This window comes from Perca flavescens, chromosome 17, assembly GCF_004354835.1.
Source record: "Perca flavescens isolate YP-PL-M2 chromosome 17, PFLA_1.0, whole genome shotgun sequence".
NCBI classification, from domain to species: domain Eukaryota; kingdom Metazoa; phylum Chordata; class Actinopteri; order Perciformes; family Percidae; genus Perca; species Perca flavescens.
In genome coordinates, this window is record NC_041347.1 from 17,906,803 (window position 1) to 17,929,607 (window position 22,805).

The 22,805-nt window shown below is 42.2% G+C and overlaps 1 protein-coding gene across 1 annotated transcript in view; it reads left to right on the forward strand.

Annotated features, from left to right (window-relative positions):
• Window positions 1–15,149, forward strand: part of zgc:171482 (zinc finger protein) — a 47,807-nt gene extending 32,658 nt beyond the window's left edge. The window contains exons 4-6 of the mRNA XM_028604214.1: window positions 1,538–1,715; window positions 5,361–5,648; window positions 15,049–15,149. Coding sequence (XP_028460015.1) covers window positions 1,538–1,715; window positions 5,361–5,648; window positions 15,049–15,149 — 567 coding nt within the window. The remainder of the gene's footprint in view (window positions 1–1,537; window positions 1,716–5,360; window positions 5,649–15,048) is intronic.
• Window positions 15,150–22,805: the final 7,656 nt, after the last annotated feature.

The following is a 22,805-nucleotide window of genomic DNA, read 5'->3' on the forward strand; positions in this document are numbered from 1 at the left end:
TCTGGGTTGTTTGGATTTCTTTAAACCAATCATAATCGTCTTGTGCAGCGCTAAGCTCCGGATGCAGCAATGGTGTATCTGCAAAATGGTCTTTGGAAGTACCTTGTTTTGCACCCCGCAAAAGAAAATGCCACACAGAAGTTAACTTTCCACACAATACAGTAACGTGAGCTATTTAAATTAGCTGGATACATAATTTGCTCTTACCAGTGTTTCGCTGTGTGTACTTCGTCCACAGTAATCATGCCAATCGGTCCCAAAACAACCCAGTTAGATAGTAAATGCAGTAAACATATTCTTTGTAAATCTTTACAATCATTCCCCGAAAGAACCAAGCAGGCCTGCCTGGTTGCACAACCAAAATTATCTTCAAAACTTGCCAGTTTTAGCATGTAGCTTGTTAGCTCAAAGTTGGTTGTTGTTTCCTGAAGCGAACAGAGTTTGAGATTGGCAACACACAGAGAGCAGAAGTTGAGGAGCAGGTCATTATCCTGGAAATGTACTTCTATTGATCCAGACTATTTCTAACCAAACTCAGAAAAGCATGTATTTCTTAAAATCTTGCTTTATGCATGGGGACAGAAAACGGCCTTTCTCCAAACTGCTACCAAAGTTGAAAGCACAAAACAATATATTATTGTATGCTATACTGTAGCATTTTGATTTCCTTTAACTGGAACTACAAGGAACTTTGCCCAAAACATAAAAAACACTAAAATATATGACACATACTTAAAATCTGTAACTGCGTGCAGATGTTTGTTCTTTGACATTCCTCTGTTTAGTTCAACACCGTTTTTTTTGGTAGTTTTATGGTATAGTTAGTTTCATTCAAGAGTTTTCCATCAATCACTACTGGAAATTTCGAATGATTTATAAAAATGACTGGATTGGTGTCATTTTCTTGACATGCAGCCTACAGTATGTTTGAGTTTTTCCTTGAGTTGAGTTTTTTCATACAGATGGGCAGAAAACAAACAGAAAAAGCAAGAGAGGAGGAATATTGCTAGTGTGTGTGTGTGTGTGTGTGTGTGTGTGTGTGTGTGTGTGTGTGTGTGTGCATTTGTGTTTGTATGCATTTGTGTCAATCAGGCAGTTGGTCTTTTGGTTTGTGTTCCCTACCTCCCGCGGGGAGCAACTCCCCCTCATCATTAGTAATGAACCAGCAGTGGTGAAAGGGCCAAGCCACAGCATCAGCCCAGAGAGACAGATGAATATTTGATCAGCCTTCTATTGGCTTTGTGTGTGTGTGTGTGTGTGTGTGTGTGTGTGTGTGTGTGTGTGTGTCAGAGAGAGAAACAGACAAAGCACACTAGGTCAGTGCAAAATGCACAACTTTCTCATCCCCCCCCTCTTCTCTCCTTTTCTCACCTTCACCTCTCTCTGTCCCTCTTTTCACGATTCCTTTCTTCACCTCCACCAATCTCTTTTCCTTTTCACTTCCCTCACCCTCTCCTCCCATGTGGTCAATTTTTGTTTCATAACACCTCTCCCCCACCAATCTCTTTCACCATCTCCCTCTTCTCTCCTCCTGTAGGACTGTGCAGAGACAGAGGTGGACAGGAACAAGTGCTGTACTTTGTGTAACATGTTCTTCACCTCCGCCATTGTGGCCCAGTCACACTACCAGGGCAAAACCCACGCCAAGAGAGTCCGCCTGGTACTGGGGGAGCCGCCCAGCATACCCACAGCCACGACCAGCCCTACAAACACAGGTATCACAAACCTTCTGCCGGTCTTGCTATCTGGGTTTGATTTTAGCAACAATATCAAACTTACACATCCAAACGTGCACTGTTGGAGACATGCATCTTACAATACTTGAGCCAAATGCTAATGTATTGATCACAGCAGGACATAGTGCCTGTTGAGTTTTGGGAAACAAAGTTAATATAATATTAATCTGATTTAATTTTTTTTTAATCTGACCTTTAAGCTAGTTGGTCTTTGTCTGTCGGTCTTCTGGTCAGACTTTAAAAGGTCCAATGTGTAGGAATTTCTCGCATCTAGCGTTGAGATCATATATCGCAATCAACTCTCTCGCACCACGCAGTTCAAAGTACGTATTACAGCTACGGTAGCCTTCACCTTCAAAAAGCTGGTCTATTGCTCTTTTCAATATCCTTTTCTCTGGGCGAAGAAGAATACTATTGTTCCTGAAATTTGGATTTTGAATATGTGTGGTCCTCCACGTTTCCTTCTTCAAACTTGCCGGGGCCGGGAAGCTACGATACCCATTAGCAGCACCTGTGAGTTTATCATGTGACAGCGAAAACGCAAAAGGCGGAGCAGTATATCCTGTATGTCCCTTACCGGCTAACGTATTTCAAGATGGCGCATGAATATGGAGTGTCTACCCCAGTTCATGCAAATGCAAATGTAAAATTTCAAGCCAAAAGAAATACTTGGAATTGATGGTGGTGGTAAATATTCATGAAAAAGGACAAGTTTGTGAACGGGCAAGACACATTTTGATAATGACCAAATAAACACGTTACACACTGGACCTTTAAGTTGAAACACTGAATCTATCAAACATCTGACAACAAACTGGTGCTTTGGTGATCATTTGAGCCCTAGCTCATCAATACCTCTATTGGATTCCAATCATGGTGTTTGCACACAGAGACTGTCCTCCCTGAAGACCAAGGTAATCAACTTGGCTGAAAGACACACTCGCCTCTGCTCGCACACGGCCATGTAATCCAGACAATTTTTGCAACATGTATCACTGGACTGAGAATTACTTTTAGTTTACAGCATACATTTTTATCGAAAGTGGATTTGGAAAGATTTAGTCATGCTTTAGTCAAAACGTCAAGCCTGGATATCAGAGGAAAATGTCGGGTAATGCTAACATGCCAGAGGCCGAAGAAGCTAAACTTTGACTGTGAAGCGCACAGCCTTTAATTTATGAAGGTCTTATGATTAGTAAAATCTTTCCTTAACAAATGAAGACATCCACAAATTACATTAATATTTCTGTTCACACTTGTGATTTTTAAGATTAGCATTTCATTAAGTGTATGTGCTGATCGAATCGTCTCCAGGGGAGCTTAACATAATGTGATTCAAATTGGATTCAAAGTGAAAATTCACAGAGCTATAAACACACAATCGCTACAAAATGGAGTGTTATAATGAAGCCCCTGAGTGACTTTTGCTAAACTTTGGCCTACTTTGGAAAAGTGTCACTTCTGTACAACCGTTGCCCTGGAGTTTCTGTGGTTTTTATGACAGTGGGACCTGGAGGAAAAGAAACAAGAGAACGAGAGCAAGAAGAGAGTAAGAGTGACCTGGGAGAGAAGAAGAGGATTTCAGGAGAGATTAAAGTCAAAAGTAGCCTTCATGATCGCTCTGAGATGAGCGCGCCACAGAAGATGCACAGCCGAGCTGACAGGCTTGTGCGCACAGAATCACACACATCCACACACACATCCACACACACAATCATCCGAAACACACATAAGCAAGATGACTGATGCGTGCACATTCATGCTAGACATTCACTTGCATGTAAGGATACATGGACACTAACATGGATACAGAAACACACTCAAACATACACAAACACAAACCACGCAAGGGCCATGTGTGTTGGAGACGCCTTTGAGAAGTGGAGAGCAGAGACTGTACCTGTGTTCCCTCCCCTTTCGCACATCCCACCACACGCTCCAAACCACCGCCTCCTCCTCCTGCACACACACACACACACACACACACACACACACACACAGTCACACACCCTTCCTGTGCCATACTCCGTGACTTCTGCTCCAGTGTGCAGAGATCCCAGTAGGGGAAAAGAAAGGGTGGGAAAACAAAGGATGGAAAGAAAAAAAATACACCCGAGGATCTCTCACTGTCGCTGCTCAGCCCGTGCTGTTCCACAGAGCTGTCACAGCTCAGGAGCTTCACTCATGCACGATCACACACAAATGATGCACCAGAGATTTTAGGATAGCCTTGTCTTTGGGATTAACAGCAGAAAAATGAACAGTACATTACAAGAGTTCCACAGTTGAGTTTTGGAAGTGAGATGATAGTGTGGTGAAGGCAAACACAAGCGGAGGGAATGTGAGTGAGTGGGTTGGTGAGATGAGCAGAGACACAGCCATAGATACAGTAACTATGTGAACAGAGCCCAAAGACACATCAAGGTACGAGCAACCTCTCAGCGCACAGGGCTTAAGTCAGGTCAACACAGCTGCACACACACACACACAAAAATACACAAACACACTTCACACTCGTGGTCACAGGTCAACATATCATGCACGCTCTTCATTTGTTATCAGTGAGCTGATGGTTGTTGGTTGAAAGAAGTGGTATGACTCATTTGGGCTTATAAGCATGTGTGAGTGGGCTTTTGTGCGTGATATAAAATGTTAAACATGCTGTGTTGTGGCTGTGTAGTCATAGTCGTAATAACTCGAGAGTCACTGACACATTGTAGATGGCGAATCGGCACATTTGGACATGCCATCTGGCATTATGAGCTTTCTAACAAAATTTGGCTGTGGACCTAACACTCCCTCACTGTGATCAAATAAACAGTTTGAGGAGAGATTCTTTGGTACACGTACTGTACCTTACACACACAAGCAGCCTATTCTGGAGCTTCATTCATGCACACATGCACACACACGAGCCTTCACACATTTTCTCAAGCATGGATTATAAATTCAATCCGCCACCTAAACACCCACACGCACACACAGACACACATGCAGACGCACGCGTATTCACTGTGTTCCCTGCGTGAGCCACAACAGCGTCCTGTGGACAAATCCGAGCCTGTTGGCTATTATTGGGCAATCACCATGGTAACCAATGTCATGTCACGAGTAGCAGGTCACCTGGAAATCTGCCATTTCTTTCTTTTTTTTCCATTCCCTCACGGGGGGAGAGGGATGAAATGGGAGGAAAGATGAGAGAAGAGGGTGTACATAAAAAAAAAAAGATGAAGCAGGAAGGTTCACACGTACAGTAGATGGGAGTAGAAAGCACTTGAAGACTGCCCCCCGGAGAGCTGATGCTTTCTCCTGATCCTCTTCTATGTTCCACAGATGTTGGCCTACAGCAATCTATTGCTCTTTGCTCTTAGTCTTAATCAGTATGATCTAAAAGTAGATCTTTCAAATGTAACATGTCATCCGTGTCTGTGAGAAAGACAAAGTGTGTGTGCGTCTGTGCGAATATGAACGCATGACACTTTCATGTTAATTTAATTTCATGAAAATATTTCGTCACTTTCGCCACTCCATTTGCATTTGATTTAATGTTAATATGTTCCCACATTGTCTTCCTTCTATCCTCCCCTCACCACTCACCCCTGTCTCTTCACTTCTTCCCCCCAGATTCCTCCCCTTCCACCCCGCTGCCCACAGACCCCGTTGCGTGCCCCCCTCCTCCCCCTGACCTGGCTTGGCCCTTGGCGGTAGTCGGCGGAAACGGCGGAAGAGAGGCCGGGAAGTACTGCTGCCTGTGCGGAGCCTGGTTCAACAACCCGCTGATGGCCCAGCAGCATTACGAGGGCAAGAAACACCGCAGGAACGCAGCCAGAGCACGCCTCCTGGAGCAGCTAGCGGGCAGTCTGGATGCCACGGAGAGCACAGGTCAGCTTCTTGGCCCCGAGCCCGACACAAGTGACAAGTGAAGGGCAGGAAGGGTGTTACGACTTTGTACGAGGAAAGACGATAAGGGGGAGATCACATTCAAGATCTGTGGCGGTGAGGGTGGACTTATTCATATGCCTTTCAATGTGGTGTACATTTCACAGATATTGGTAAGCCACACCAGTTATTCAGATAAAATTAGCACCATCAGCAAGTTAGTGTAAAGATCGGCTTATTCACATTCACCATACATTTGAAGAAAAACATGGGTTCTATGTGACCGACTTCCTTTCTCCTGTGTCATTGAACCATATGTTTTTATTAAATCAGTCCAGAGCTTCTCCCTTGGATCATCCCCCTCTACAGTACCCCTCTATATATATATGTGTGTGTGTGTGTGTTTGTGTGTGTGTGTGTGTGTGTGTGTGTGTGTGTATGTATACATACATATATACACAGTAGAGAAGTAATGTCCCACAGATGGTTGGAATACCTGCTAATGATTACCTTTAAATTTAGATGCAGAAATGAAACTGATATTCTTCCTAAATTAAAGAGACACTTCACCACTTTTATATGTCAAAGTCTGTCTGTGAAGTCAGCCTGTGAGAACAGTTGTATAATGTCATTTGTAATGGCTCTGAAAGAGCTCTATTGACATTACCTAGATATCTCTGCTTGGGTTTGGAGGCTACAGATTCTTATTAGAAGGCCTTCATTACAAACTGGGGCGTGTAGTTTAAAAAAACATGAGTGATCAACAGATGTGGGTCCAACAACAATAAGACACTATGGAGTTCAGGAGTTACTGCAATTTTTATATCCTGATTGTAATATCAACTTGCGCAATAAACATTGCAAAAGACTCAACAATGTTATTGAATATCGCATATTATCCTTGTATGGTGCAGTCCGAGTGACTACTGCAGTCATTTTCCCCTGGAATTAATGCTAATTGAAACCTTTCCCACTAAAGTAATAGTAATAATAGCCAGATGTTAGTGAGTTTGCAGTGGGAAGGGGGCTTTAGTGTAGGAACCAGCATTTTTGGTGCTTGACCCTTACTAGGGACACGAGGGACTAGTGCTGAATTAACTCTGAGCATTGTTTTTTAATCAGTCCCCAACTTTATGGAAATATAATACTAAATCATTAGAGTACTCTCTGAAAGTTTTTACTGGGTAAATAATCTTAAGGGTTGAACCCTAAGCCAATAAAATGAAAGAGTTAGCTCATCCATCATCCCAAGAAAATATCTTCTCTCCCTAATTAGCTGTGTATCTTAGTCCAACTGAAATTCTGACATATCATAGTCCTCATCTGTTTACCACAGTTTAACGTTTCCGTGTCAGTTATCTGGGGTCACAGTCCACTCATATTACAGAGCAGCATAGCTTTTCACACGTGTTAGTGCTAGCATTGCAATGTGTTAAACTGTCAAAAAAAAGTTGTTGGCAAGCTGCATATAGCAGAGAAAATACACTACACCGTGCAGAACAAATTAATTATCAAATGACACACTAATATTCCTGCTGAGTGTTGAAACATTAGTCTCACACAGCGTGACACAATCAGGAACTTAAACGTAAGCAATTAAACTGAAATTATTTCTTAATGTAGCCTATATTTAATAGCCTATTTGGTAAAACTGAGATCAAATTATATTTATAGCGAGTCCTGGATTTTAATTACTACTATTCTATTCTTCCTCCCCTACACAAACTCTTCCACACACCAATATAGCAGAAGGAGGACACTGATTCACATGCTCATACATGCATTTATGCCAGAAGGGTATTCTAATGAAATTATTAATAGTATTTGGCACAGAGAGTGTTTTTCCTTTTCTGGTTCCTATGAATGATTTCGTCTTTCATCATCCTACTACAGCACGCAGCCCAACATGCAAATTGAGTGCCACACAACACCTCTACTGCACACACAATTCAAGTTTGACACGCAGCACGCCTATACAGCTACACATACACAAATCCTCTGTGAGCCAAAGCCGCGCTGTTCGCTTTGCGCTCCAGGTGCCATGACACAAACCATCATCTCAAGAAGCCAATCATATTAAAAGCATGAGTCATGTTGCCGCCTACACTGGCTCAGAGGCTTTAAGTGGTGTCATGTTGGATATCGTCCTCTATCCACACACTGTGACCCACATCCTACAACCTCAACAGTTTTTTTGGGAGGTTTTGACTCCAAATCTCAGCCTGTAACTACAGAATAAATAAATATTTAAAATTCCTTTTGTTTAATCAATGATATTTGCACTCAGTGAAAAGTGATGCTCTACTGCAAAATCTTCTTTTCAAGGGCAATGAACTGGTCTAAGATTTCTAAGTGAGCTCGCTGCTGACTTGATCTATTATATGTGCCATCAATCAAGTGTTTGTTCCAGTGCCTTTAGTCTGAAACACTTTGTTCATCGCAGTACGGCTCCATTGTCAGTAGTCGTTTGGTCTTCTTCAGTTAGACACTGGTGCAAGATTCTCACATCTGATTGGCTTTTATCACCACTTCATGTGTGAAGTCACAGGTGTGCCGGGTGTAATCTCAGAGGGAGGGTCCAACGCAAGGTGGCAGGAATTCTGTCTCGGCCAAGTGCAGATTTGTCTCTGCTGCTGTACTCTGTCTTGTGTCCGTTGTTACTGCGGTAGTGTGTGTGTGTGTGTGTGTGTGTGTGTGTGTGTGTGTGTGTGTGTGTGTGTGTGTGTGTGTGTGTGTGTGTGTGTGCACCACTAGGGGCTCCGATCTCTCGTCATGTCTCATCGGTCTCATCCTTATTAGCTCCCCGCGAGGCACAGGTAAATTACTTACACACCAATATTTCCTCTGTCTCTAAACTATGGCTACAGAGTCTGTCCTGCTGTATTTTCTGGTTGTGTCCTATTGATGATACTGACCTTTACTTGTACTTGCATTTTCTCTCTTTGTCTCTCCCCCCTATTTCTTGCCCCAGCTTTCACACTCTCACAATCGAAACATCACAAAATCCCCATGACATATATATTGACATCGTTTCTTACTCTTGGATTTTTCTGGTGTAATTGCGCAGACAGGGCACAGGGGAGATTGCCGTTATTTTCCACGGCTAGCTGCCAGACAAAAACCCTTGGAGATGGATTACGGAGGTGAACGAGGGAGTTGCAGTGGGGGTGGCTACTGACGAGGGATGGAGCCCGGCTGACTCGGCTGTGTTTTTACATAAATCACAATGGGTAGAAACCCCTCAAGACAGAGCCAGTGCATTGTCTCCTCTCTCTGGAGACTCAGTAGATAATTAGAAGCAGTGAGATAAGCGTCTAGGACTGGAGTGTGTGTGTGTGTGTGTGTGTGTGTGTGTGTGTGTGTGTGTGTGTGTGTGTGTGTGTGTGTGTGTGTGTGTGTGTGTGTGTGTGTGTGTGTGTGTTGTGTGTGTGTGCCCAAGAGAGGGTGAAGTACCAAAGAAAATTGTGTAATTGATGACTGTGCCGGACTTGGAAGAGCTGACCTCCTCTCCCACGAGATAGCACTCACTGTGACACAGTCGCACAAGCAAATCAAGCTTATACATGCACACAAACAAGATATACTGTAGGCAAAAAGCCGCACTAAACAATATCTTAATTTTAACAATGGTTCAAATTACTATTTCTGAGAGGAGTGACTCATAGTGAAGAACCTACAGAGAATTATCAAACAGAAGAAACACAACTCCAAATGAAAGCTAATGTTGCATCGTGTCAGCTTCATGTGTAAATAAGCAACTGTTCATGCAACTTTCCATATGTCTATATTGCCCCCAAGTGGCAAAAAAACAAAGCTTACATAAGCCGTTTGGGGTTAAAGGGTTAAAACATGTTTATGTTATGTTATTCAAACTAAGGTATTGAAAACTCAGGTATCATATTGGCACTAACATCAAACATGTTCAAACAATACCCAGCCTGAATATCTGTATTCCTATAAACTACTTTGAATAATGATTAATTGGTTAAGATGAGACAGAGGACAAACAACACAAACTAGTGAGCTTTAGTGTCAACTTGAAAAATGCAAAATAACCTGGTCATTTTATTTAAAAGAAATAGTTCAGAAATAGTTTGTTTCCTGTGTATAATAAATTTTTGTCTAAAACCGATGGCCTTTCCAATTACTGTCACGTTCACTGCAAAACTCATTAGTCTCTCTATAGGTGGTTCAAAGATTGTTACTTGATAAAATTCCACTTGGATTCAATCCCACTCTCACCCCATCCTCAACCCCTCTCTGCTATGGTATTTGTGATATAGTCCTGTGAGATGTACTGTCAAGCCTTTGCAGCAGACTGTTGGTTTTGATTGCATCTCAATGGGCTTCTTTTTGGATCCAGCTCCTTTTTAATCTTGCAAAGCGAATGGTAAACTAATGGTGTACCACAGCACAAAGGCTCTGAAGAGCTCTGAAAACTAGTTTGCCTGTCTTCACTGTGAATAAAACTACAGATGAATACCATACAGTGAGAATCTTAGTTGCCGTCTGGCCCATAGGAAGGAAGCGGAAAATAGAGGAAACTTGACCTTGAAATTATCCATATGTTACTTGATGTTAAGTGGTGGTTGTGAGTTTGCTTAAAGTGCCCATATTATGCTCATTTTCAGGTTCATAATTGTATTTAGAGGTTGTACCAGAACAGATTTACATGGTTTAATTTTCAAAAAACACCATATTTTTGTTGTACTACACATTGCTGCAACTCCTCTTTTCACCCTGTGTGTTGAGCTCTCCGTTTTAGCTACAGAGTGAGGCATCTCACTTCTATTCCATCTTTGTTGGGAGTCCCACATGCGCAGTAGCTAGGTAAGGACAACTACCCCATCAGACGCAGAGTATGAAGGCGTGCCACACTGGCAGCTAAGGAAGCATTAGCATTAGCATTAGCATTAGCGAGCATTTGCCAACTGTAGCAGGGACATTGCCTTCAAAAATGAATTTAACCCATGCCGCTCTTGTGTCCTCTGCGGCTGGGACATGATGGAGTGTTTTGTGCTCGTCTTTACAGCCAACAACAGAACACTTTCCGTGGTGCTTTGGCATGGTGTTTCCTAAACCGTTGCTTGTACCTGGTAGGTGGAGACATAGACATTGTATTTATGCTCTGATGGGAGGGGGTGGTGGGTGGGAATATTCAAATGTTTCGGCCAATGACGTAGAAAGCCGTGCCGATTTTGACCAGCTCACCTGGAGACTGAAGGCAGCATACATTCAGAAATCCGTATCTCAGTCAAAACAGCATGGTTTTTTTTTTCAAGTTTGTATGTGTGTGGAAGCATCAGAGACACAAAATAACCCCAAATCCCAGAAAAAGAGATTTTTTCATAATATGGGCACTTTAAGGCTCATTTACTCCCTATGCAACCTAAAACCATTCAAGTATTAACCCAACAATGTTCACATGACACTAGATTTTAGCCTTCGGCTGACTAGGGATAGACCGATTATTGGCCCGGATTATCTGTATCTGCATTTTATTTTGCAAGTTAATTAATTAAAAAGTGCACTACTTTGGCTCCGCTACAGCTCTATGTCTGTTCCTCTGCTTTGGTTTCACTCACCACTGAGTCTGACTTAATGTCCCGCCACAAAACTATCTGACTGTCTTTTTCTGGGCATTATGTTGAAAGTTCCGAATTTATTAAATAATTGCTTAAAGCATTTAAACAAAGTTTTGTGTTTGAGTTTGTAAAATTCCAAAATCTTTTTGGGCTTTTTCCACCCTTATTTGATAGGACAGCTAGGTGAGAAAGAACAGAGAGAGGGTGAAGACATGCAGGAAATTGTCACAGGTTGGACTCGAACCCTGGACCTCTGCGTCGAGGCATAAACCTCTCAGTACATGTGCGCCTGCTCTAGCACTGAGCTAACCCAGCCACCAAAAACTTAATTTTGACTTAAAGATTTTCATTCTCACTATAAATGCATATCGGCTCCAAATATCAGTTATCAGTTTCATCAACTACTAGTAATCGGTATCAGCCTTGAAAAACCAGTATCAGCCGATCCCTTGCGCCGACCACTACCTGTAAACCCTCTGAGACTCACACATTTAAAAAAAGGCTGCAGTTAGAGCTTGACAGTGTGTCCTTATGGAACGAGCCATGAACATCACGCTCCAAATGGGTCATTAATGTTGCCTGATGGGAGAGGCTAAGTTACATATATCTCGGAAACTGCGGGAATACAGTTACATTTCTTTGCTTGAAGCAATCAATTTTCAACATTTTCTCAATTTTCTGTGCACATTATGTAGCTCATTACTTTTTTGACAAGCATTTGGGTGTCTCCATACCAGAGGTGTCAGCAATGCCTCTGTGCACTAAATGGCAATCACAAACAGCCTCACACCCACTGCCTTAGTTCATCTTACCCCCTCTTTTCTCTCTCCCTGGTATATCTTCTTTTGTAATTAACAAGGCTTAGAACACCCTCACAAAAATACTGCTCATGCACACAAAAAAAACATCATTCACAACCCTGCCTGTGCCGCATGCTGTCAGCTGCATTGCACACACACTTTCCCTGCATGTAATTAACATGGATTAGGGCACAGTGTTTTCTTATGCCAGAACTGCTTTAGTAACCAAAAGCACAGTGTCTGTGCATGTGACTGTGTGCGTGTGTGTAAGACTGGCACAAACGCACATTTCCTATTTTCTGGCACAGACGCAAACTGCAGCATATTGTACATCAGTGCTTCTCGGCCAGGCAGTAGGGAGATGACATCAATCAGGCTAAAAGCATGGAAGCTGCTTTTGTGTGTGCGCACACACATACAACACACTTAATCGTGTATACAACAAAATACCTCTTTGTGTAAACCTTGCGGCGTTATAGAATTGCATGGAAGAAAAAGGGAAGGAGAATGAGAAAAGGAATTATCATTCCTTTCTTTTTCTAAATGATCTCTTCTCCAATTATTGGTCTTTTCATTAAGAGAGAACAGAAGTAATGACATTTTGGCAGAAGAGGATGTACTGTCTCTCTTTCACACACACAGACTTAGTTATTCCTAATAGATGCAAAATATCAACATTTAAGCCAAGACAGTGCTTACTCCAGGCAACTAATTCAGTCGTGGCTTTCTTGTAAATGACAGTATGTCCTTAATCACCCCTGAAACAGACCAAGCGACTCAGACTACAGGGAGTAGATATGCCACATTATGCATCTATAGCCCAGTCCAAATGACCTCCCACCACTCCTAACTATATCACAACTTCGTCTCCAAACATATATCACCAATTACCACCACAGAAGGTCAAAAAGGTGATGGAATACAGACAACTCATAAATCTCAAGGACAGCAATGACAGCAGAGAAAAGGGCACTTACACACAAGCAAGCACACCCAATTTCAGTCACCAAACAAATAAAATAGAAGCTCAAGAAATGAGGGGAGGGAGCATGGACTGGGGGGAAAGGGCTTAAAGCAATTCGTTTTTGACTGTTTTCTCATACAGCCCTGAAATGTCAAGGTTGTTCATCTCTGATCTGAGTGAAGCAAAATGTGAGAAAACAAAAATAGCACTTCTCTCTGACAAAAAAAACCACAGGCAATTATGTCATGTTGCTGATTGGCCTATTCCTCGTCGACAGAGCATTTCCACTGCTTCCTCTGCCCTTGTGAAAGTAAGAAGATGCGCACTACCATGCTGTAGTTGCCACATGTGTAAGAGGACGTTTTTTGGGGGGTGAACACACGTGTCATATTTACTCCTGCGCTCATTAAAACCCAGCATGCATTTTACATCACTGCTGCAGTCTGATAATTCATTATCCTTACTACGTCTCCATCTCCTCTCCTTTGTCTTTTAATACACATCTTAGTTTTCGCCTGAAAATGTCCTCTTTTTACTCGTTCTGTCTACCTAACCCTCCGCCTGCCCCTCCTCATCTCTCTTCACCCCACCCTGTCAGTATCACCATCCTCATCAATCTATTTTTGGGTGTTCATCTCGACCACCTGCAAACCCTCTAATTAGTTCACATCTGTGTCTTAGCCGCACCATCTCAAGCATGCATTCACCAATACAATACAAATGTGCATGCATGCACAGCCGTACACGGTACTACACACATGTACAGAACCTACTGCACTGTTCTTTTCTCACCCCTAGTGTCCTAATTCTTCTCACCCTGTTGAAGTTCAAGTTTCAAAAGGCACCTTCACAACTATACACACACAGGCACTAAAAAGAAGATGATCAAAGGATCTAAAAATGTAACTGGCTTTCTGCTAATGAATAGTGTAATCAAGTCTTTTTCCAGATGCACTCTACTTGGGAAAATTACCCCACAATGTGAAGTGTAAAAATAAGACTTGTCAGTAGGGTTGGTTAACGAAACCCGTTGCTAATATGGCACCGGTGCCAAAACGACCGGTATCTACTGGACCGAATAGCAACGCAGATTTCAGTGCCTCATTGCGGTACAACTTAAATGCCTGCGCTTCTCTCTGATGCTCCGAAATGTTTGTGGCAACAGAAGCATCGCTGCACCGGACGCTAGTTAACACTAGACTTGACAGCAGGTAATGTTAACGTTAGTCACTAGCTAACACTAGGCTAACAGGTCTAAACAGGTTTAAAAAGCTGACAGCTAAACGGTGTAAAGTGTGACTGTATTTTACTGTAGAGGATTCCAACACCGTGACGTTTAACAGCAACACATAATCACTCTCATCGTGTCAAAAACAGACGCTTGGTCAGGTGCTTTTGGCGTTGTTGTTGGCACTAAATGTCTCCTTTAGCATCATATGTAAACGTGCTTTAACGCGCTGGGTCAGGACTATTGTCACTTTTGACGCAGTTAGGTTTAGGAAAAGATTGTGGGTGGGCTTATAAAAGGTACATTTACGTGACACAAGAACGGGACAGTTGAGTTTAGGAAAAGAAGAACGCGACAGTTGGGTTTAAGACAAGATCGTGGGTGGGGTTATAAAATGCACATTTCAGTGACACGCGGGACATGAGCCCCAGTCTCACACCACCTCAACCAACCTCCTTGCGCGGAATTTTCGGCCCTTGATACTACTCGCTACCTCTTAATACTACGTAATCTTCATCTTCTACGTTCCATACACACGCTGAGGGGTGCTTATTTAACCACATGGCAATAAACAAACTGTTCTGATGTTTTGTGCTCTTCCTTTATTTTTCCTTTATTAAGTATCGGTTCAGGCACTGGCGTCGTTTTAGCACCGGTAACGGGGGGAAAAAAACAATGCACAATCCTACTTGTCAGTTAACATTTTTATTATTGCTCATGTTGGCCTCACAGCTACTGCTGCAGATGAGCCAGATGATGACACTGACCGTTTTTAAAGATTTCAATGAGCCATACTTATTAAAAGTGCCCTCACAGTAAGAGCTGTACCTGTGTGGTTGTGTTTGTGTCTCTCCAGGGCTGCGCAGTAGTTACTCTTGCAGTGTCTGCAGTGTGGTCCTCAACTCTATCGAGCAGTACCATGCACACCTCCAGGGCTCCAAGCACCAGAACAAGTGAGTACAACAACTTAGGACCTGATTGACTATCCATTCATCCATCCATCTAAAATGCTAAGAAGGAGAGACTTTCCGAAACGGACAATCAGACAAACACGCCCACTTCATATGGCGATGGTCCAGGTGTGTGGAGGTCTGAGAGTAGGCAGGGTTGAACTTTAAGCACTTTTCTACTTTAAGCACTTTTCATGTGTACAAATTAGTGCAACACCATAAATACCTTTTAGGAAAGACCAAAAGTTTGAGCCCCTATCCCCATTTGTACATTGTCGGCCCTATGTTGCACCCAGGGCAACGCAAAGCCAGACGCAAGTGTCTTTGCTAGTTTAAGACCAACGCAGTTGTCAATTTCCCATCCAGCGCCCACGTCGTTTAAATGGCAAATGCACCGCGCCATTGACCAACAAGATTAACATGCCCTGGATTTATTTCAGTTACCTGGCTTCACCTAACCTAATATCCGCGGTCCCGCATAAGCTGTGTCACGACGGTGGTTAACTAGGGTTTCCCAAACCAGCGACGCACCCGTTCACATAAAAGAGGCGGTGTTTGGACAGCATGACCAATCACAAACATCTAACATAAGAAGAGCAAACTGTAATTCTACATAAATATGAAGAACACAGACATGGTTTTACAGGCTAAATGCAATACAGTTGCTGCCTCCTAAAACAGGAAGGAAAGCTGGCAAAAAAAGCTGGCAAAAAAAGCTGACGCTATAAATCCGTAAATCACAACGCTTATCAATATCACTTCCCCATCTGTCAGGCACAAGATCTGATCGTACAGTAATTACACTTGTGCTTTCCATAAACTGTTGTTGCTTTAGCCTATTATTTCAGTTGCAACCCTAGCAGTGGTAAGCGATCCTGAGAGCAAATAAAAAATATAAAAATATAATTAAAACCGATGTGCGCATTGTCTCAAGAAAAAAAAAGCTTCAGGTTCCCTCCGCTGAAAATCTTTCATAACAATACCCATCAGGGAATGTTAACGGGGTTGTCGGTCTGTAAATGTTTTAACTTTTATGAGCGCACCTTTCTCTCTACACGCACCAAGCTCCACCGGATCTTCTAAGAACGGTGACGCCGTTATCAATGGAGTATTGATTGGTCAGTAGGCGGTGCTTTTATATTGGTTGATCTCTAATCTCGAACATAACCTGCTCCCAAGCAGGTTAGGTGTTCAGCATAAGTTACCAGAGCGATTTAAACCGGTACCAAGTGATCCACCATCGTGATACACAAAACCCTGAGTTGAACCTCAAGTTAACTCGTTAACGCCAAATCTTGCTTCGTAGTACAGGCCTCTGGTCTAAAGTCAATAACGCAGAATTTCGTTGTTATTTTAACACCTGCTTCACCTCGTGGAGTTTTTGTGGCATAGTGCTAGTGCCATACATGATCTGCTTGCGTGCTTTCACTACACGCACGAGCAGATCAGTTTCTTCTCCTGAAAATCTCTCCTTCTTGCTTAGCAAATCCACCATCATAATAGCAATGCGCTAAGGTACAAACACACCTGGCTTTTAAAGGGAATGGGAGATGACACTGATTGGTTTATTGCATGTTAGGCCAAAAACACACATATGATTAATTAAGACACTAAGTACAACCTTTTTGAACCATGCGCCTGGCGCACGGACCCCTTTTCCAACGTTAAACTAGCAAAAGTGGATTTGTACATGCCCTAAACACACCTGCATCAGGTGCTTCACACCCTGCACACAAAATAGGGCCCTGTAAGTCATTGCATTGAGACTATAAAGACACACAAAAGAAACAAGCACTCAGTGAGAGATAAGAGAGGCAGTGCGATGCAGTCAGGACAACAGGCTTTTCGCTTGCATTTGAAAACACTTTTGAACTGAAGCACAATCCTTTTCTTGCCCTGCCCTATAGATGGGATGCATATGTCACACTAAGGTCATTGTCTGCCAGTGTGACAATAATGAGATGTTCATTTTCATTACCAATTTTAGAAAATGTTATCATAGCCAATGTGAGGGAAATTATATTCACCAGCAGGAAGAATGTGTGATATGGAACGGTTACATTTCATGCATTTACCATGAGATAGCTGTGAGAATGTTGTTATGGCATGTGTACATGTATGCATCTCTTTGTATTTAAGCAATGTAATGGAAATGAATTGAGTTATAAATGAAGTATTTGTTAGTTAAAAGGTTGCTTGAGGATATAAGTTTGTTGTTGCGGCTGTTTCTCATTTACCTTTTTTTAGAGCGTTGAGACACTTCAGCTGAAATTTCTGTATTTATCCACCCTAGAGCATAACTTGTCTGGGCTGCACACACCAAACTTCTGCAAACAAGTTAACTGTTACAGAGTTGTAGGTGTAGTGAGAATAACAAACGCAATAACAAGGATGAGAAAGGCAGAGAGGGAAGGAGGCAAGAACAGAAAGTAAATAGGATATATTTTCTTTTAGCCAAGGGCAAATTCCAAATGTTTATATCCACTAGTCACTAGAAAGAGCAGAAGATTTATATTATTTTTTGTATTGGACATTTGTCAAAATTTTCCCTTCGTATTGCTAAATTTAGATTTACATCATCAACACATCCATGATTCATGGTTTCCTTTTTTAGAAAAAGCAAAAATTTTTATTGCCAAATTCCAAGTACATTTTTGGTGGCCCAAATGTTAATATTTTTCACCCCCTTCTTGCCTCTGGCTCTTTGCACTGGAGGGTAAATGTGATGGTACAAAGCTTACAGCAGGGCTATTCAACTACAGTGTTCTGGGGGACCCATTTTCAGAAGCCTAATACACAGTGAGGAAAAAGAATAAAGAATGCAGAAATCACCGGCATGATGATGTCATTCACGTGCATATTAAGTAGCCATGCTGGGGGGAGGAGCCAGTTTGTGAGCCTTGTTTCTAACAAGATTAGTAGCAAACTAATAAACAGTTAGACTACAAACCGACAGCTTTTGTTTTGGCTTGTTGGTAAAACATCGCTATTAGCAGAGTAGCATGCTGTAGGCTAGTTGTGTAAAACATCGCTATTAGCAGAGTAGCATGTTGTAGGCTAGTTGTGTAAAACTGCGCGGTGGACGAGAGCAGCAGATGTTTTGGTGCGTTCTTTTTGTCTTGTAATCGCGACTAGTAGCTCGAGTGTGACGTCACATCCATTTTCGGAAAACGAATAACCGCGGGTTGTTGCGTTCTTTTTGTCACACAATACTACGAGTCAGAGAAAAGATGGATTTTTGTAACATTTTTAGTAACATTTAGGATTCTATTCACCCAGTTATTGACATATTACACAAATATATTTCACAGTTTGATACATGAAAATTACGTTTTGATTAACGTTAACTTAAGGCTACTGCTCTGCTTTCTGCTCAAGACTCGGCTTAAAGCCATTATTGTCATATAGCAACCGAGCGTCTCTAGCCAATTTCAGCTACAAAGTAACTAATTAGGCGGTATTTAACTCCTAATAAGACTGTAGCGACATGCCTATAGGTAGCAGTATACAGTGCTATGTGTACAACTCGGGGTCCTCTGAGTTCAGACGACTTGACGAGTCGTATATACGACCTCGGTGGCGTTCTTTTTGCAACTTCCGGTTCGTAACTCTGGAAAACAACTCGTAAATCGACTTCGGTGGACAAAAAGAACGCACCATTAGCTACCTTGTGTTGGGTTTGCTCCGTGGAATGGATGAGTACACTGGATGTTTGTTACAGAGATGATGTAGTAGCATGTTTGCAGCTTAAAATGATCCCAAACTTTCTGTCGTTTTCTCTCGCCTGTCTCTTCTCTTAGACCCTCGCTATTTTCGTCTTCCTTCATTTGTAATCTGGGCAGTCGTCAAACTGTGCGCTAGTAATAATCCTCCGTGCGGAAACACAGTGAGCCGTACAACCTTAATTACATTGATTTAACAAAGCTTCGAGGCAAATAATTTTGCTTCAAGGATTTTTTGGAATCGAATTATTCAAGTTATTCGAGGAATCGTTTCAGCCCTATTTTCAGTAGAGGTGTGGAAATTAATCAAATAATCGATGCATTGCATCGCGGACACGGACGATGCTGCATCGATGCAGTGGCCCACCATAATCGATTATAACGCAATAACGTCGCTCGTTAATTTTCCGCGGCATAAACATTCAAATGAAAAATAACATTCCCAGTAGCCAACCCGTTTCACACACACACACACACACACACACACACACACACACACACACACACACAGGCAGACAGACACACAAACAAACACAGACACACACACGCAAAAACGGCTGAGCGGAGACACGGGAGAGTGGAGAGGATCACAAATCGAGAAGAGGAACGAAAACACTGAGAAACATCGAGAGACACTAGAATAGTTAGCTAGCCTGGAGAAGATCTAAGTGGAATAATGAAGCTGAAGAGGTGTAGCTACACTACGGCACTTTTCCTGTCTAACAGCAGTGGTTTAGAACAAACGTTGTGCTAGTGTGCCTGGCTAAAGTTGGAGCTAACGGACTAGCTAAAGTTGGAGCTCGGACTAGCTAAAGTTGGAGCTAACGGCGGAGAGAAGCTTATTCGGAGGACGACAGCGTGTTTCCCTGCTGAAGAGGAGTTTGCCGTAGCTGGTGACTGGTTTTCGTTTTCGTGTTTGAGCTGTGTTTCTTGGACTAACAGCTAACTGTAAGTTGGATTTCTGTGTGTTTGCTTCACTGAAGATTACGTCCTGCTAGACGTCCACATGAGCTACCATCAGGCCCGCAACGTTTTTTTTTGTTTTTTTTTCTCGCGTGTGTGGGTGGGTGGGTAGGTGTGTGTTAACACAGTGGTTTAATAGGGTTTGAGTAAGTTTTACATTGAAACTGCTGTAAGGAGGAATCATTTTGTGTAGCTGGAGTGTTATAAGTGGAAACTGATAGAGAAATGGGTAAAGGGGTAGTTGTGTGTAATATTTGAAGAAATATTGCAGTTAGCATATTTGAAAGGTGTGATTTGTGTTGTTTTTTTGTTATTCAAGCTAAATATTTGTAAATTTAAGTTATTGTTCAGTAAACAATACCTTTTTGTTAAAGAGTTGTCTGGGGTCAGTTATTCCAATACAGCACAATAGATTTGCTGGCTAAAAGTAGGGTGACTATGACTAATCCAAAATAGGTAAACCTTTGTGGTAGCAACTTTAAAGAAATGAACCCAAACACTTCATCATTCCAGTCTAAAGTTACGTATTGCAGCTTGGGCATTGCACTTGACAATGCAAGTTTGTCAAGTCAAATATCCTATATGGCTTTAATAGAAAAAATAGGAATGATACATGCGTCGGTGTACAAAGTCAATTGCGCTGGATGCAAGATAGAGCCCTATAGCTAGAGGTAAAATTGTGGCTGGGCTGAAAAGACATTAAAAGGAAATCCATCAGTCAAACTTGTTTTTCTCTTACTCAGAATGCCCTCTGTCCATTCAAAGAGCTTTAGTGTGATTTGCTGAGGTGAGGAAATAGCAGCTCACATCAGTACAACAGAACTTAACTGGACTTTGGTTTATGGAGGTCAAAGCATCAAAAAGTAACAGAATTGAAAGATTAATTCATGTACTACACAGAAGATCATGTGCAGAGATAGACATTGGTCAAAGTGTCAAAACTTCAAGACAAGGTTTGGAAATGACCATGAGTAACTGCATCATTATACTGTATTTGCAAAGAGACGTTGAGTAGCAGGAAAATGTTGTATTGGGTTTTTGGATGAGACTAAAGGTTACAGAAGGCAATGTCCATCCACTACCACATGCCAGTAAGCAAGATACTAAACGCCTAATACAGCTCTTCACTCACTCCAAGTCACCCTGGATAAGAGTGTCAGCTAAACTCCAAAGCGTGATTGTCAAGATGTATAATGTCTCTGCACAGAATGTGTAAATCATGGAAGAAAATGGTGCCTCATAACTCTCTCCTTCTGTCAGTTTTACTGTCGTAAAGCGAAAAAGAGGGCAGACACACTGAAAGAGTCATGTTTATGAGAGAGAAAGAGCGAGTTAGCAAGACTGATAGACACTAGAGAGACAGTATGCACCACAGAGAGATGGATTGAAAGAGACATGCAGAGACAGAAAGACACATCGTGTTTGAGACAGAGGCAAAACAAATGAAAAAAAGCATAGAGATGGCAAAAGAGTGAGATAAAATTGATAAGGGGAGACAGATGGCCATGGAGAAATAATACAGGGATGGATTGGAGACAGAAATGCAAAGAGCAGGAGAAAGTAAAACAAAAAAAATCTCCTTACTGTAAATTGACCTGAAAAGTGGAGCCAGAGTGATAAGGAGCAGATTTGGAGTATAGATTGAGGTGAACCCATTGTTGCTGACAGCTGCAGGGCTTTGCTGCTTAGGATGGAGAGGATGGATTGACAGGACATCGACAAATACAGGGCAGTGAGAGACAAACTGAGAGAGAGGTACCAGGGATATTTACAGGGGTTGTGCTGATAGGTCACTGGATAGAAGGGGAGAAAGTACCTCATCCAACTTATCAGGCAGGCGTACGCAAAGTGGTCTGAAGTGGAGGAAGTCTGGGGGAGAAGAGTGCAAAGCTGGGCTTTGTTCTTATTTCACAGCAGTGGAATTTACTCAGAAAACAATCACATGGATTACAACAGAAGATGAGGATATAATACTGACATTGTGTAGCATGATGAGTGTTTGGTGACATCTTAAAGTAAAAAAAGACAAAAACTTCATTATGCCACTGTGGGTAAAATATAGACTATCAAATGGCTTACTGAAAAGAGGAGAACAGGACTGTGAGGGGTTCCATTTATTAGATAGTAACAGTGGATAGACGGGAGAGAGATGGGGGATGACGCAGCAAAGGGCCGCAGGTTGGATTCAAACCCGGGCCGCTGCAAAGGACTTAGCCTACATGGGGTGCACGCTCTTACTGGGTGAGCTAGAGGTCACCCAACAGGGATTCTTTTGCCCCTATATATCCAAAGGTTCTCGGGTTTCCAGACAGTAGTTTAAGGTAAACAATGCCTTCTTCTGATGTGCACAGCTGCTTAAATAGAGTGCATGTATTGCACTACAAATGATAATTTTTTGAATTTTAAAATCCAATTTTTACCCAGATGTTTGTATTATTGAATTATGAAACCTAAATTCCACCCATCAATTTTATACAGTATATTGGAAATGGCACAACACTTAGGGATATTTGGGGCTGAAGCATTAATATGCTCATATTTCACATGTAGTTGTATATGTTTATAGTTTATTAGAACAATAGCAGGATTGCAGACTGTGTGCATAAAGTGTAAAAGCCCTCAAAGCACAAACGATCTTACAGTGCGACAGCCCTGAGCCATCGCAGGCTTATTTTGTGAACACGGGCTGATTTCTGTTGAGTCCGCGAGGGTGAACACTGGTACTGGAAATAAGTCTTGCCAGCTCGGTTGCACTGCTGGATCGATCCTATGGGAAACATAAAACAAGACCAAAGGTTCCACCTCATCGACTGCACTTCCTCTGCCTTCACCCAGTCACTCAGGTGAAACACAATACGGGTACATGAAATGTGTTAGAAACCGCTTCAGGATAAGTCTCTCTCGCTCACATACCCTAACCATTCCTACATCAGTGTGCACACCATTTTAGCCTTTGCAACACAGTAGTATGGGGGCAC